At 36.8% G+C, this 15,991-nt stretch overlaps 2 protein-coding genes and 1 long non-coding RNA gene across 14 annotated transcripts in view; all 3 read left to right on the top strand.

Moving 5' to 3' along the window:
* The window catches only part of LOC144428090 (uncharacterized), a 90,572-nt gene extending 90,470 nt beyond the window's left edge, over positions 1-102 (top strand). For all 6 annotated transcript variants that reach the window (XR_013478071.1, XR_013478072.1, XR_013478073.1 and 3 more), the window contains one exon: positions 11-102. This is a non-coding gene — a long non-coding RNA (uncharacterized LOC144428090). The remainder of the gene's footprint in view (positions 1-10) is intronic.
* The window catches only part of LOC144428084 (S-phase kinase-associated protein 2-like), a 97,222-nt gene extending 96,189 nt beyond the window's left edge, over positions 1-1,033 (top strand). The window contains exon 3 of the mRNA XM_078116781.1: positions 875-1,033. Coding sequence (XP_077972907.1) covers positions 875-994 — 120 coding nt within the window. The 3' untranslated portion in view covers positions 995-1,033. The remainder of the gene's footprint in view (positions 1-874) is intronic.
* A 494-nt stretch (positions 1,034-1,527) lies between these two features.
* LOC144428085 (cuticlin-6-like) lies at positions 1,528-15,775 on the top strand. Of its 7 annotated transcripts, XR_013478049.1 has the most exons (10): positions 1,528-2,138; positions 5,354-5,584; positions 5,857-5,994; positions 6,617-6,703; positions 7,126-7,233; positions 11,225-11,321; positions 11,969-12,131; positions 12,613-12,808; positions 13,325-13,488; positions 15,217-15,775. XR_013478049.1 is itself a non-coding variant. In XM_078116782.1 (6 exons), exons 4-6 carry the CDS (start codon positions 6,638-6,640, stop codon positions 11,500-11,502), a joined length of 306 nt encoding a protein of 101 aa, XP_077972908.1. In that variant the 5' UTR covers positions 1,528-2,138; positions 5,354-5,584; positions 5,857-5,994; positions 6,617-6,637; the 3' UTR covers positions 11,503-11,960. The 7 variants fall into 7 exon arrangements, 5 of the variants coding, with proteins under 5 accessions (XP_077972908.1, XP_077972909.1, XP_077972912.1 ...); XR_013478050.1 differs by lacking the exon at positions 11,969-12,131; XM_078116782.1 differs by lacking the exons at positions 11,225-11,321; positions 11,969-12,131; positions 12,613-12,808; positions 13,325-13,488; positions 15,217-15,775 and adding an exon at positions 11,371-11,960.
* The last annotated feature ends 216 nt before the right edge of the window (positions 15,776-15,991 follow it).

The following is a 15,991-nucleotide window of genomic DNA, read 5'->3' as shown; positions in this document are numbered from 1 at the left end:
GTTTTTGCAGTCCTCTTCCTTCCGTAAGAAATCGTTCTCTACATATTTAGAATGCTGAATATTTCGTCTCTGGGTAGATGCTTACAAGTATGTAGATTATGGAATAAAATCGCGTGAGTTATCGTAATGTATTATACCAGATATGGTTAACTCCTACGAAAAAAAAGTTGAGTATTGAACATCCGAACTGTGCTTGAAATCAGGTTATTATGTATGCACATTTTGATTTTGTGCACAAAGTACCAACTTTATAAAATATGATTTTCTATTTTCTTTATACAATTCTGAATAATGTTATATATATATATATAGTATTTTCAACGAGGCTCGTCGTCATTCTTACCATCACCCACTGGACGGAAATCAAGTCAAAATTGAGAATTGTTGAACTTCTAAATGTATTTGTTATTTTAATTTCAAAATTCCGCACTCCAGAAGTATGTGTACCAATATGGAAGTAACTTATTTTGTTCGCCCATTTTACATCAATTTATGTAAAGGGACTGAAACCTATGGACAGGGATATATTCACTTGGCTAACAGAGACAGTTCCCAAACCAGAAGAGGTAAATTAAATGAAGACAAATTATTTAACCTATTATTTGCGAAAAGACATAAACTACTTTATTTATTCAAGCATATGATACGATTAATTTATTTTGAGAAGTTATGTCCGTAATTATCATCCCTATGATTCGATATCATGCATCAATATTTCCCGAATTTTCTTATCTCGATATCAAATTTATTGGTGGTCTGTCGTATGTACTGGAAGCGGCAGTTGATTTCCATAAATTTGAGTAGAATATGGGGCCCCTGCAACCCATATTATCTGTACATCACTATTAACTATATATATATATTCTATGTTCAGCTTGTGTCAGGACTTCCTTCAACAATTAATCACCTGAATCTTGGAGGTTTCCGAGATACAATGCAGGACGGCCACGTAGCTGAAATAGTTGCAAGATGCATGCAGCCTTCAAGATCTTGATATCAGCGATTCCAATCACCTGACTTCTACAGCGGTGGATATGCTAATTCACGGGTTATCAGACACGTTAAAAGGAGTCAATATGTGTCGATGTTATTCTGTAGCTCCAGATAGTTTATTGTGAGTAATTATTAACATTATACATTTGAGACATTTCTTTATGTAACAACTTGAAAAGATGATCTACCATTATGCACTCGCATTCAAAACAAAGACACTTCTTGATGATTTAGATCTATAAATTTTAAAAGTGAAAAAATATTCAATAGTAAAGTAGTCTACGATATAGGGCAGTAGGGAGAGTTTTTTAAGGTGTAGCACAAATTTAAGTAAAAACATATTGTAGGTATATTACATTACATTGAATGGTAAAATAATGGGGTCTGGTATAGTACCACATCCACTTCTAGTTGGCCTGGCTCAACAATTTTTGCATATGTCAATCCTCACCCCCACCTGACTACGTCATTCCGACGTCACAGTGGCGTAATAAGGCGCACCGAAGTATGAGGATGGTACCGGTAGGCGGTAGCCCAAAACGCGCAGACGATAACCCGAAATCGAGCAAGCTATTCCTCTCGTTTTCTCGTCGCAACGATCACGATAGGAGAGAGATCGCCGGCTTTCGCAAGTTCTGATCGGCGGCGCAGATGCCATTTCGGGCGATCGTAATTATAAATTGGCAATCCCTATGGCGTGATGGTGACTTATTTTTGGATGGCATAGCCAGGTGAGGGTTAGGAATAACATACTGCTGTACTGTGCAAAAATCGTTATGCTACGCCCACTGGAAGTACTTGTGGTACTAAACTATACTAGACCCAAATAATGTTGCCCGCTTGATGTTTATTTTACTTTCTACAGTTCTATAGGAACTTTACTTTCTATTTGTGTGCCTCACTGAATGAACTGATGGCTCCACATCATCATCAGTACGTTGCCAAGGGCTTAAAATCTGACAAATCATGGAGCTTTTGTACTTCTGTACTTAGCAAAATTGTTGGCTTTTTCTGGATTTTTTCATGTCTTGATTTGGCTTTCTTTGATCGCTGGGGTCTGGCAACCCTGCTGGTTACACCTGTACACCAGACCAGCTCGGGGGATTTTTCAGGATAGGCTGTTGGTGAATTTACGACGAATCCAGGTGAGTTGAATTTCATACTTTTAAATATTTTTTACAAAATCCACTCAGCTGCTTTGACTGTCTGACTGTAGACATACTGCAAAGAATGATGGAATCATTGTCATCAATCATCATTCAGTTCAGGGGGTCACCCTAAAACCGAGGCGCAGTTCTTACCACTTCATGGCAGCTCCTGCCACGAACGAACCACGGCAGCTCTTGCCATGGTTTTATAGCGCTATTCAGTAATCAGTATTAACGATATATTCACAAATTAATGTACCAGATTTTAATTGATCATGTGGAATTATATCTACTTAAACCCTAACCCTAACCCCAAATCAATCAAAACTGTATCCATAAGAAAAACGTTCCAACTTACCCAATATTTGTCACCATAATAGACAGCCCTGTCTTTACGACCCACCTGCCGCGGTTACGGCAGCACAATTTTACCTGCCATTGGTTTTCAATTTGCTGCCGCGGTAACGGCAGCTCGACATTGGTTTGTGGCAGCTAAAAAGTCAGTTGCCATGAGTTTGGCCGTAGCGGGCATGGTATGGAAATACTGCCATGGTTTTGCGGCAGCTGCAGATGCCACAGAATACTTTAAACTGCACTTGCTAAAACCAGGCACTTGTGATTCAGGCACTTTAATATTTTCAATTTTTACTAGCTTATACGTCATTGAGGTTTCCAATTTATTTGATCTAGCGGTCAAAATTAAGGGTTGCAAGTCATTGGCGGGTTGCACATATTTTTAGAAAGTCGAAAACCGAACGGTTGATGGGGGGGGGGGGGTATTTGGAGTGGAAGTGGTGACTCCTCTTCGGCCCATGGGTCGGGGCCACGGCCCATCAATTTTTTTAAAGGGATAAAATAATAAAGACTAATAAATATGTAAATCCTACCCACTCCCCGAACTCATAATAGAACTAGGCCTATAATGTGAAAAATCTGAACAAAATTTTGTCCTAACCCTAACCTGGTACACATACTTCAGGTGTATCCTTTTCGGTAGCTTGGTATTTTGCTTTATTTTTATGTAAAGGCTTATTGTAAGAAAAAGGTTTGGTGGCATACTGTCATCCTGCGATTTTTTTTGGTTCGAATATAATTGAAAATTTTGGTAAGATAATTGAATTTTTCCTGATGGACCGCGGCCCATAGCTTGATGGGCCATGGCCCATGTGGCCCAATTAGATGAGCCGTGGCCCCGGCCCATGGGGCCGTAGAAGAGCCACCACCCCTGTAGGTTATTTGAGTAGTTTTTGACATTTGAACCGATGTAAAATCTGAGTGAAATCGATTCTCCGTGAAATTATGGTTTCATTGTAACATTCTGACTAGATGTCATTCCTTGCATAACAGTTTGAGTCTTATTCAATGTATTCAAGTCACCTTAAAAATGCAATTTTTTTTTGGAAGTCAGTATACTCAATTTACCTCATTTTTCGAGGATAACTGAGTATAATGACATCTACCTGTCAAATCAAATCTAAGAAAGCCCTAGAACCAAATCAAAGACCTTCATGAGAAACTTGGGTACATATAGTTTATTTTAAAAAATAGTAATTACAAAAACCTTGGAACATAATTATCTGACATCACTTTAAACTTGGCATGATAGATCACAATTATGGTTTCCATAAACTTTTTACCACAAATAGGCTTTTAGTTTAAATATAAGTTCACTATGGACTAGAAATGGGTGGTTTGACTTGGCCAACAACTTCCTTGATAGAGATACTTTTTATGTTCCTATTTTGGGTTAAATCTAACACAGAATCTTTGAGCTCTTTCATACACTGGTATTATACAAAGTTCATTTTATATACATTGGTGAGGACAACCTGGCCAAGGAATTCCCTTTCCCCGTATTTCAACCAGCTCTGCAGCTAGTCAAGGTCTTGATTTCATTAATGTCAGAATATGCTACTTATATTTAGTCCTCTGTTATAATCAGCTGTACTATGTGAGAATTCTGTTTCATATTCTGTCTCGTCGTCAATGAAGCCGAATCTAATTCTGACTCTGTTACTGCTTTTCTGAACTATTATTATGATCTTTTTCTCTGCTGTTTTTATTTTTTCTACCAATCATATCCGTTTTAAGTCTATCCTATCAGTATAATGGTATATACTTTCAACTGACGTTATATAGTTTTCGCCTGAATTCTTTTTCTGGGACACCAGTTTTTTTTTTCTATTATTACTACATGTTTTCGGAGATGACAGTGAGTGTGATAACGTCAACTAAAGCGTTAAAGCTGACGTTCTGGAATCATAATGTGTGTAAAAAATATTTATTGTTATTGGACTATTCGGTATTCGTTGGAAATATTCGAATTATTTTTGTCAAAAAAATATTTGATTTTGCCCACCACTTTATTGGCCACTATAAAAGTTGAAAAACTTGGATAATAAAGAGCCGTTAAGAAAAAGCTGGCTGTTTGTGTCCCTTAATTCCAGTCAGAATCAAATATTTATAAAACTCATCGATACATCCCCAAATATCACACTAAAATACCATTCCTGTTTCTATCTTATCATAGTATGCATAAGCAAACTCGCAAGAACATTTATTTGTACCATACTTTGCATAAGCAAACTCGCAAGAACATTTATTTGTACCATACTTTAGCTCTTGTAGCTCTGAATCGAAACGTGTCACGTCTTTTCCAGCTAAAGTGGACAAGTTATATTATCAATTTCGTTATTTTATTTTCATGTCGGAATGATGAACCGTGTAACAGGATTTGATCAGTTTTTAATTATTCAGCATGAGAAATTTGAATGAAGGAGAATTTTGTCATTCTGTTAGACTTTTATTGTCCTCTAAATTTCTCAGATTTTTAATATTATGATTGAACAAGGTTTTTTCAAACTGACTATCTCAGTAGTGTGTTTTTCATTAGTTTTCTAATCTGTAGTCCAAACACTGCACTGTCGAAGCAACTATGCAACTTGCTACTATTTTTGGGAGGGTTGCAGCCCTTCTGAATCAGCATTGTGATATGGTGGGCATGTAATTGCGATTCAATGTGTTTGGCTTTAAAAAAGCCAGAATGTCAAAGTTAACAAACATTGGATCTGTTTTTAATTTTTTAGCATTTGAAATTTGAATAAAGGAGATTCTTTTCTTTCTGTTAGACTTCTATTGTCCAGCTCAAATTCTAAATTTCTTTGATTTGAACATTTGTGCCATACTGAAGTTTTTCAATCTTTGCATCTCAGGTTTATGGCAACGGAACCTCTTCTGACAGAGTTCCGAGCCGAGATCATGAAATATGAGGACGTGAATCAGAGTGTGGAAGCCTTGCCCAACACTCTCAACATTGGACCTGTACAATTGCAGACCGATAATATTAAAACAGCTTTGACTGTGGAAACAAAGGCTTGGTAGATTTGTGATTCTTATCCTTTGCATAGCAATGGTACCTGAATGGCCATTATATATTGAATTCTGTGAGTTCTGATTTTATATGTTGCTTGCTTAGCTTGTTTGGTTTTGTAGTTTATAAAGTATCCATCCAAAATATTATCTATTTTTACCCATTTGAGCATCCTTTTAAACATAAACTGTTGGATTAGGATTTTATCTATCTGAGTGTTGACAAGGGATGCACTAAATGACGGGTCATGTTGGGGCCCGCGGGCTGCCTGTTGCACACCACCAGTGTATTTTATCTTCTCTGAATCACTGATTTTTAGCTTAACATTGCTCGCTTGCGATTCAGGTATCAGACATCGAGATCCAATTTGAGCTTGCCTGAAAATGAGTTGGAAGTCCATTTTAATCCCTAATAAAGGAGCCCTTACAGATAGTGGAGCCTTCCTTCCAACTTCATCCTTTCTTGGATTCTGCTCCTGCTCAGGTATGTGTATTGCACTGTTGAGGTTGTCTGGAAATAGCATGACTGATGATGAAATAGCATAGGATTATTATTAGAGAATATGTTCAAAGCGAGGTCAGGCCAGCATACTCCTGTGAAAGTAAAGGAGACAGATTTCTGAGTGGCCATTCAATGAAGGGACAACACTCGGAAGTAGAGGAGACTGAGCTCTGAAAAATCGACCCTTGAAGGGCCAAGAGCTACTCAGTTGTAAAGGAGACTGATCTTTGAGCATAGTTACGAGCAGCCACAGATATGCCGAGAACTAGTAAAAAAAATTTGTTTTACAATTCATAGCCATTAAGTTTCCCGGCCCCTGATGCAGAGATGCAACTTTGAATAAAAAAAAAAATTGTAGAATATTCAATCATATTTCATTTATGTTTATCACAATTCTGTTAATTTTCGCGACGCATCTAGCAACTCGTCACGGCGCACCTTTTGGGAACTGCTGATACAGGGGAATAGTTTTGAAAAAGTATTGTAGTGCAATAGTGCTACAAGAGATGTTGTAATCCCTTCATATGGTTCTGGCTTGAATTCATTGCTTCTTTCTGAATTCATTGTCCCTATGTGAAAATTTTTTGAATTCTGTTAATTGCAGGTTGGGTTGCTCGGATTACAAATGATTTGGACGAAAGATGCTGAAGAAGCTCTTTCTAATGCAAGACATGACAAGAAAATTATGCCGGTGAGAATTTTTGTATGATATGTAACTAAACATATTTTTATGGCTGCCTTTCTAAATAGGGCTTTTTTATCAAAATTTTTTTTATCCAAGTTGAGTGAGCCAACAACAATTATGTCGCACCATGTTCCTTGACCAAATCCAGTTTTTCAGGTAATTAACGAGCTTTCCTTTAGTTGTGAGCATTAGGAACATGCTTGTCACTGATTGCCAATTTATTGACAGTGTTCTATAATACCTGGTGCGCCTTATAGTCTGTAAAATACAGCAGTTAAATTTTAGAATTTATAACCGGTATTAATATTGATTGAATTTAATTTTTAAATAGATCAAGTTTTAACAAGTCATTAAATTGAAAGTGTCTGGAGATAATGAATATATTTAGACTAGTGTCAACCCATGTTCATTGTTATCTTTTTTTGCAGATTATCATGAGAGTGAAGCTTGCCAGCTGTGGTTTCCAAGAAAACATAATTCTTCCTCAGAAATTTTATACTTTGTACAAACTATGTGAGGAACAGTTGACCAAACAGGTGAGTAGATCTTGAGTTTTCTTTGTTGCTTGTATTTTTTAAATGAACTTGTTGTGATCGGCATATTGGACATTTTAGCTTATCAGATTAAAAATGTCGGGTACATACTGCATGTGTAATGTTTCATAAGATCGTACAGACATCGCCCTTTTTAAAATTGTTGTAGCATTGTGTCTCAGTGATCATATGTAGTTTTGCTATGTTTGGAGCAAAAATTTATTATAGGCCTGCACTATTAGGCTTGCACGTAATTGACAAAAATCAATTCCGTAATTAAGGCCAAATCGATTACGTAATGACCCCGGAATTGCGATATTTTTTCACACATTTAAACCTATCATAATAACCAATTGAATCCACTTCATTTTGGATTGGGACATCGAGTTTGGGTTTTCATATTCCTGGCAGTACTACATGCCGGCGACAGATGTTAAGACAAGAGTGAATTCAAATTAATTTTATTCTGATTTTTATCTTTTGTGCTAGCTTTGATTTCCTTTATCACCTTCGCAAATTAACCGTCCCAATTTTATGCGATCAATTTTGTCATTACCGACACTGGTATACGGATATTTATGAAACGATAGTCGACTTTTTTAAAATCGTACTAAAAAAAATGTCGGGTTTCCAATTTATCAATGCCCTGACGAGCGTATTCTCTCGTTTGATTATACTTGCGCTTGCCTCGCGACGAAGACTTGTTATTGCACCGTTTTTAACATTATTGGACTTTACTACCTAGTCAGCATTTTATAATAATTATTGATGCTGACTTATTGACGTTATTCCGATTACCACAAATTTAGATCAAATATTAATTATTTGCGCATAATTTAAATACCGTACTTATATGACATGGCTTTTCCGTAAATACAAAGTTATATCGCAAAAAATGCATATTGTGACATTTATTTTGCACTCACGAAAAAACTCAAGTCGACGATCCTATCGGCCAAGATTGACACAAATTTGGTCGTGTGTTGGTGGTATTCAAGAATCAAAATAAGTTGCCGCATTTGGTAAAGACAGTTAATCATATTCGGCCGAAAAATTGCGAGGCATTGTGGAAAATGTATTGAGCAAGGACAAGTCCGGACTGATATAAAACGATATAACCGGTAACAGAACATCAAGGTTTTGTAATTGAAAATGGTTCTCGCACAGAATAAACACACTGGTGTAGCAAGTACATAAGGATAGTTACTGTGTATTTTAATATTTTCACCACTTATTGTTAGTAGTGCATGTTATTTGCCTGAAACAAGGTCGTTGTCCCAATTCATTTTCTTTATGATATATTTCTCTCACTCAGTGTAGCTTGTCTTTGCCGTTCTTTGTTAGTTAGAAATTTGGTTTCATCACATATACTTGCTTAAGGTTTCAAGTGTAATTCGTTATTTGGATCAATTCGATTGTGCAACCTTACAATATAACAATTGGCATTCAATACATTGTGTGCTTTTTGACCTCTGAAGGAGTCAAGATCGGAGTTACACTCTGTTAACGTGTGTTCAATAACACGGGAGTGTGGACACGCAGATAGGGTCGAATCTTTGTTGCCCTATATTTTGGTGATACCCGTACGTGATCAATAAGCAATCAACTTCAATTCAGCAACTGGAATTTCGTCAATCAAAATGGAAAAGAAATTCATCACTAACCGAGTCAATGGACAATACGTCAGCATTTCAGAAATCAAGCAACCAACCAAATTGCAGTCTTTGGCGGTATGTCAATTTATTAAGCAGTCAAGAAGGCCAGAACAAGGTAGATTTTTGACTCAAAACGAGGAATCTGGACCAGGACCTCCTACGATCAGACAGCACTAACTCAACTTCAACTCCTCAAGTTTAACGCCCGAGTTCACGCTCGTGTATTTTTATTTTCCAAGCATCAACGCCCAAATTCTTTGAATTTGTGTCTCATTATCAACCTATATATTACAACTATATGTTTTGTGTGTCAACCGGATCAAGAGATATGGACTTCAGCAGATCAATCCGCCTCATTACAATTTAAAGTTAGCAGGACAACTTCGTATTATTACTGGATTTTGAAATGTGTTTATCGACAAAGCAAGCTACGTAGAAAAAAAAAACATTGATATTATCTACGCAAGCCGATTTTTTTACACCAAGAAGCAGCATTTAGCGACCTACTGTTTGACGAACGTACGAACGAACATCTACTTTATTCTCTCAAGTCGATCATCATCTATTTCAGCATCATTGGAAACCAAGTCGAACCCAAATACTCGTGACCCGCGTGGAAGGGTCCTCTCTACTTCAATCACATAACACGAAAACTTCACTCTCCCCTAGCTGATTTAAGCCAATGCTCACCCAATTCCGGGTTTTGCTGGAAAGGTGCGTTTACATTTGTCTGGAACGTTGATGATACGAAAGTTGCACGGCCGTCGACTCTCCGAAACTTTGATGCAGAATTAAATACACCAATACATGGCAAATTTTACGACATATTATTCGATCAGAAATCGTTATTAGCTAGTCTTACAAAATTTAAAAATTAGCAAACTAATTTTTTCCATTGTCGGGGGGAATTGTGTAGCAAGTACATAAGGATAGTTACTGTGTATTTTAATATTTTCACCACTTATTGTTAGTAGTGCATGTTATTTGCCTGAAACAAGGTCGTTGTCCCAATTCATTTTCTTTATGATATATTTCTCTCACTCAGTGTAGCTTGTCTTTGCCGTTCTTTGTTAGTTAGAAATTTGGTTTCATCACATATACATGCTTTAAGGTTTCAAGTGTAATTCGTTATTTGGATAAATTCGATTGTGCAACCTTACAATATAACAATTGGCATTCAATACATTGTGTGCTTTTTGACCTCTGAAGGAGTCAAGATCGGAGTTACACTCTGTTAACGTGTGTTCAATAACACGGGAGTGTGGACACGCAGATAGGGTCGAATCTTTGTTGCCCTATACTGGCTCATACTTGATATTTGGTAGTAGTTAAATTGAGAATATTGAACTGTTGAAAACAAAAAAACGATCGTCGAAATTCTTAAATCTCGTTGCCTTGGTTGAATATAATCCAATGATCAGGACATTTTCAATTAAATACTGCACAAAGATAGTTATACATTAAACATTTAGGCTACAATTTAGCTTTTTTTTTTAATTTTAATCATGCATTGTGGTGGAGAAATCCCACTATTTAAATAGGGGTAACTATAAAAATAGAATAGGATTCTGGATTCGATTCAAGTATTCTGAAACAGTGGTTTCCAACAGCCGGTCCGCGGACCGTTAACGGTCCGCAAAGGATTTTTACCGGATCGTGGGAAATCCCATCATATTGTTGTTTCTCTGCCGTCTCAATCGCTTTACCGATGCCGAAAAAACAAAGTTGCGTTGGTTCATTACGGAATTTCTTTTCCGTCGTCATATTGCTGTTTGATAAGCATGACATTAATTATCACGGTGACGTATTGGCAAGAGAGAGAAAAGTGAGAAAAACGGCTGCAAATACCGAAGCTATAACTTCTTCTACTTTTTAAACTTTCACTTTTTAAAATCGACGGAATTGACTGCTTTGAAGAGAGCTCGTTTCAATCGTGAAAGTGCTCGACCAATAATTACGCCTTTACGTAATTCGTAACTTCCCTTCCGTAGCTCGAAATAATTCCGTGAATCTGTAAATTACGTGCAAGCCTATACCCCATACTGATTAAATCGACTTGTTCATAGTATGATATTCATGACTGGCGAAGTTTCGTGAGGCAGGAGACTAAGTTCCTCTTAGCGGTGAGGACATATTCTATGACAAAAGGGATATTTTAAAACAGGATCGGAATAATGTAATTTATTAAATTTACAGTTTGAAACTGTCTTTCATTTATCCTTTATGATTCTTATAAGTGGCATAGTTTTGTGAACCAGAACTATGGAATTCTTGTTGAATGTTTTCCCTTTTGTTCAGTACTGTAGGCTATTATTGCAGTTGTCTCATTGTTTTGTCAGGTTCACTATGATTTTGGATTACGTAACATTCTCTCTGTGCTTCGTATTCTCTATTGTGATGAGAGTCTTAAAAAGAGACATGAACCTTTCTAAGCTGGTAAGTGAATTGCCAATTATTTGTTTTGGATGCATGGACCTCATGGCAGAGGAAGCAATTACTCAAGTCTGTGCATCTGGAGCAATTGAATGGTCAACATCTATTCCTTTTTCTAATCTGGACTGGTAATGAAATGAGAGGCCGTGGTCCACCAGCCAACTTATCCTCTCCTCTGCGATAAATATAAACGCCCATACCATTGCTTGTGGCTGCTACCAGGATACTATGGCAGTGGACAAAGGTTAGTTTGATAGTGATTTAATACCAGTTAACTTGATATCAGTGAATATTCAATTAAAGCAGTGGTTCCCAGCTTTTTATGGCTCGTGGTGGGTGTTAGCACTCTTTCCAGTGGTATTTATAGCATAGCTTATAGTGGTATTTACTTTGATTGGTTGATTTCAAATCCCATTATGTTTAAACAATTCATTCTCAACAAAGTGAAACACCCTATCAAGCAATAAACTAGGAAGAACGGGGAGTTTTGCTTTGATGTAAAAAGTTAAATAAGTTTTGCGCAATGTTCCCCCTCCCGTCCAAGAGCCACAAGCCCAAGTAGGCCCAATAGGAAAAATTAGTTGATTTTGTACATAGTCGAACCATCGCATTATTTAAATCCCAGAGCTAAATCAAATATATATCAACAGATTAAAATGCTTCCAACACCGGCAACGTTCCATTACATTTTCAACCTTAGAGATTTATCGAGGATCTGGAAGGAATGCTGACTGTGAAGTGTGAGGAGTGTGTTACTGAGATGGATGCCATCTATCTGTTCATGCATGAGTGTATGAGAGTCATTGCTGATAGGTGTGCTGCATTTGTTAATATGGGTCATGAAATGCTTTATGCAGATCTTGCTCACCTATACTATAAGTAGGATGGGATTTTTCATATGACACAGATCACAGCCTCTCATTGGTTACAAGTATGTGTTGTACAAAATGTAAAAGGTTTCAGACCTTTCAAAGTATTCAATGTGCCATTGGCTATAAGAAAGCCATTGGTATTGCCTACTCATGTAAGGATGTATCAAGGCACACAATAACATGAGTCCTAATATGCTATTATTGTATTTTGAATCATGAGAAATCTTGGCATGAATATATGCTAATAATGAAAAGATCGCTTACTGCTACCAAAGTGACTTCAAGGTGAGTCATTACACAACAATATCTCAAAATTTTCGCCTTATCTGTGTTGACTCCCGGCCCTTTTCATTGTTCAGCTGTACTTAACTGAATTTTACAACTGTTGACATTGGTAAAGAATCTTAACTTTAATTTTGTAGGTTTACCAACCAGGAAGACAAAGATTGGTTTGGGGCCTCATTGCAACGAGTTGTTAAAGAATCAGTCGATCACGACCAAGCCGAACAAATGACAGGAACAGAACCATAATTTGTGGATTTTCTTCCCGATCCCCCAGAACCTACAGGAGAGGAGGCTGAAGATGCTGAACTTGATGCTCCCAAGATATATGAAGCAGTGAGTAGTTGAGAGGATAAATCATTTGCATGTCTGGCTGTTTTCTATGTTGGGATTTGTTTAAAGATTTAGACTTGACTTTAAAATGTTATTTCAGACTTATCTTTGCTGTTGTTGCACAGTCCTATGTAATTACTGTTATAATTGATTGTAGAGAGAGCTATTTGTGTGTATTATCGACCAGGATAATCAGTGAGAAATATATGTACCTAATTTTGATCAAGACTACGCACTTTTGCTCTGAATGAGCACTCGCGCTAGATAACCTCAACAATAAATATGTTTATATCTGTTTTTCTGCATAATGTGAATTTGAGTTTAATTCTTTTGCCCACCACCTCACACAGTATGTAATAAATTAGATATGGGCAATGCCGAATTAAACAGATTTTGTTTTTTACGTTAAATAACAGCCCTTTACATATGTATCTTTAAATATACGAGGAGACGGCTGCACAGGGCCTTGTGTTCGGAGCAGACGGTCTTTAAATGTGAAAAAATGTTCAATTTTTTTAGGAACATGGACAGGACAAGCAATGACATATGCATTAAGGAGCATGCTGCATCGGCGGAATGGAAACAGAAAGAAAATACCCGACGTTGTTCTTGTTGTCACCGATGAAAGAGCTCAAGATGATGTAAAAAGACCAGCAAGAGCACTAAGAAAAGCTGATGTACTGGTAAGATACCATAATCAATATAGTTAGAGCCAGCGGTGGGATACAGTGGGTTCAAATTCCCCTTAACCCCCCTCCTAAAATTTCAAACAATAGGCCCGCCCCCTCATTTTCAGGTGTGACACTATATTTTAATTTTTAACGTAAGTATTTGAATACTCAGAAAGTGTCTCATATGCTGGTGAAGATGATCAGTCAAATACATAACAGATTTTATAAGTTACAAATAGTTTTATCAATAATCACAAGATATACATCACCCCCTATATGGAAACGCTTGGGAACATACTGGTTTGAGCGTTTCAGTGTGATTGGAATGGAAAGTATTTTTAAATCGAAATAGACACCAATATTGTTATAAAGTATATATAGCTGAGGAATGCATACATCACGATTACACCTCACTTTTTCAGACTTTAAAATTAAAAGTCAAAACGAATGTCAAGTTGGTTTTACCGCGAGTCTTGTTGGTGTTGTTATTTTATAATACATTCTTTAGTTAGTTTTCGACTGAATCCGTTATGGTAATACCGTGATAATCAGCGAAGATGACTAGTGATAGGATAGGATTTACATATTTATCCTGGGGGAGAGCGGTTACGTGAACCACCCTACGGCGGCGAGGAGTCGAGCAATCTATTCGCACATGATCATCCCCGCATGGGATTCGAACCTGCGATTCCACGAAGGGTAATCAGAGATGCGGTGGCGAGCGTATTCCTAACGCTTTGCACGATGCGCCACACCGCCGAGCATTGTTATATTTGGCGTTTCAAAAGTTATGTATTAGATATATGTAAAGTGTGTCATGTTAATGTAGCCCATAGGTTCTAAAAGTGCTTCATACGGGAGAGAAACCTAGGCGCTCCGCAATCTATTCATTTACTTATTAAAATACTGATTTGGCTAATTTTGCAACCGTCCATGAAAACAGAAACGGCATTAATAAAATTTTACATCGATAGCTTCGAACTGTGACAACAAGGCGGTTCACATATTACTTTATCTAATTTTACGTTAATTAGTGAATAACATTGACTTTTTGCTTTTATTTTCATAAATTTATTTTGGTGCTGCGTAAATAATAGCCAACCACTCCACGGGCTCCATAACACCAAAAGTACTGTAGTTAAGTTTATGACATACATTAGTGAATATGACAAATAGTGAAAGCGCTATAAGTTCGGTATTGTTTTTGGAAATATAGAATCCATTGTTATTGAGTTTGATACAAGAGACAACCTGTGCTTAAAATTTTGAATCTCACCACTGGTTAGAGTTATCAGATTGCAAGTGATAGCAACTAATTGGCAAAATATAAAATATGAAAACCACTGCATTGGTGGTTTAAAACCTTGTTCGCACTTCGACAATTTCAAGAATCTCATGAAAGTAAAATATCTCAGAATTCAAATGCTTTGCCAAAATTACGAATTTTATACAAAGCTATAAAGTTTAAACAGTTGAACAAAAACAAAGCATAAAGTTTTGCACTCTTTTTCTTCGTACTGGGGTGCCGTATGATCATTCATTTATAACCGCTGGTCGGTTACAACTTTCCCCACTATCAACCCACGAATCTGAAACAAATAACTGGCTAACGAATCCCATGCCCAACATGGACTAGTAACTGGACGAGAGGCCGTGGTTCCCCATATGATTAGCCCATCTTATCAAATTTACTTTCCCTCAGGAAAAAAAGTAAATCTCTAATCTGTTGTGTCGTTTCAGACATTTGCTCTCGGAATCACGCCGACAACTGGAAAACTTAACATGGAGCAGCTCCAAGAAATAGCTGGAGCAAATCTAGACTTCTCCTCGCAAACGATGGTTTTGAAAATCTAACTCCGGGATTTGCAGCTGAAATTAGCAAATATATTTGTGGTGATTCGTGTTAGAGATATCACCATGGCGAATAAACATCGAAGTTTAATTTTCAAAAATATAATCTCGCACAAATTCTTCAACAACGTGACAAGTTTTAGAGCCAAGTGATTAACGAAGTCAAATATTGGTTTCGATACAAATTTAATAAATACTTTTAAGTCATAAAAGTAATTTTGTTCCATTTCGCTTCTACTATTTTTCTACGTCCCTTTATAGAGCGTGACCACCCCATAATATTTAGACACCCTCAAACACTGAAGTTGTTTAAAATGAATATTTATCGAACTGCCTTGAAACAGCTTAAGGCTTTCTTGTTCTAAGACTACAACATTTTTTAAGCCTAATTTTTTATATTTTCATCTATTCATATAGATTTTGTTATTCTCACTTTATAATAAACTTGGTTGTGCAGAAATAATTGTATTGAACAGTTTATATTGATTTGCGGATAATGCAAAAAGAAGCTTTGGGTCGTTAGGTTTGCTTTTCTCCATTTCGGACCCTCGGCCCTTTAGAAGAGTCACGGTGGCGTTTCTGCGAAGGGCACGAACAAATACTTTAATAATGTCCAGGGATATATTAATTTGAGGTGAGTTTTACCATTGCAATGATTTGCAAT

This window comes from Styela clava, chromosome 10, assembly GCF_964204865.1.
Source record: "Styela clava chromosome 10, kaStyClav1.hap1.2, whole genome shotgun sequence".
In the NCBI taxonomy this organism is placed as follows: domain Eukaryota; kingdom Metazoa; phylum Chordata; class Ascidiacea; order Stolidobranchia; family Styelidae; genus Styela; species Styela clava.
The sequence above is the reverse complement of the archived record's forward strand: the minus strand, read 5'-3'. Positions and strand labels throughout refer to the sequence as shown.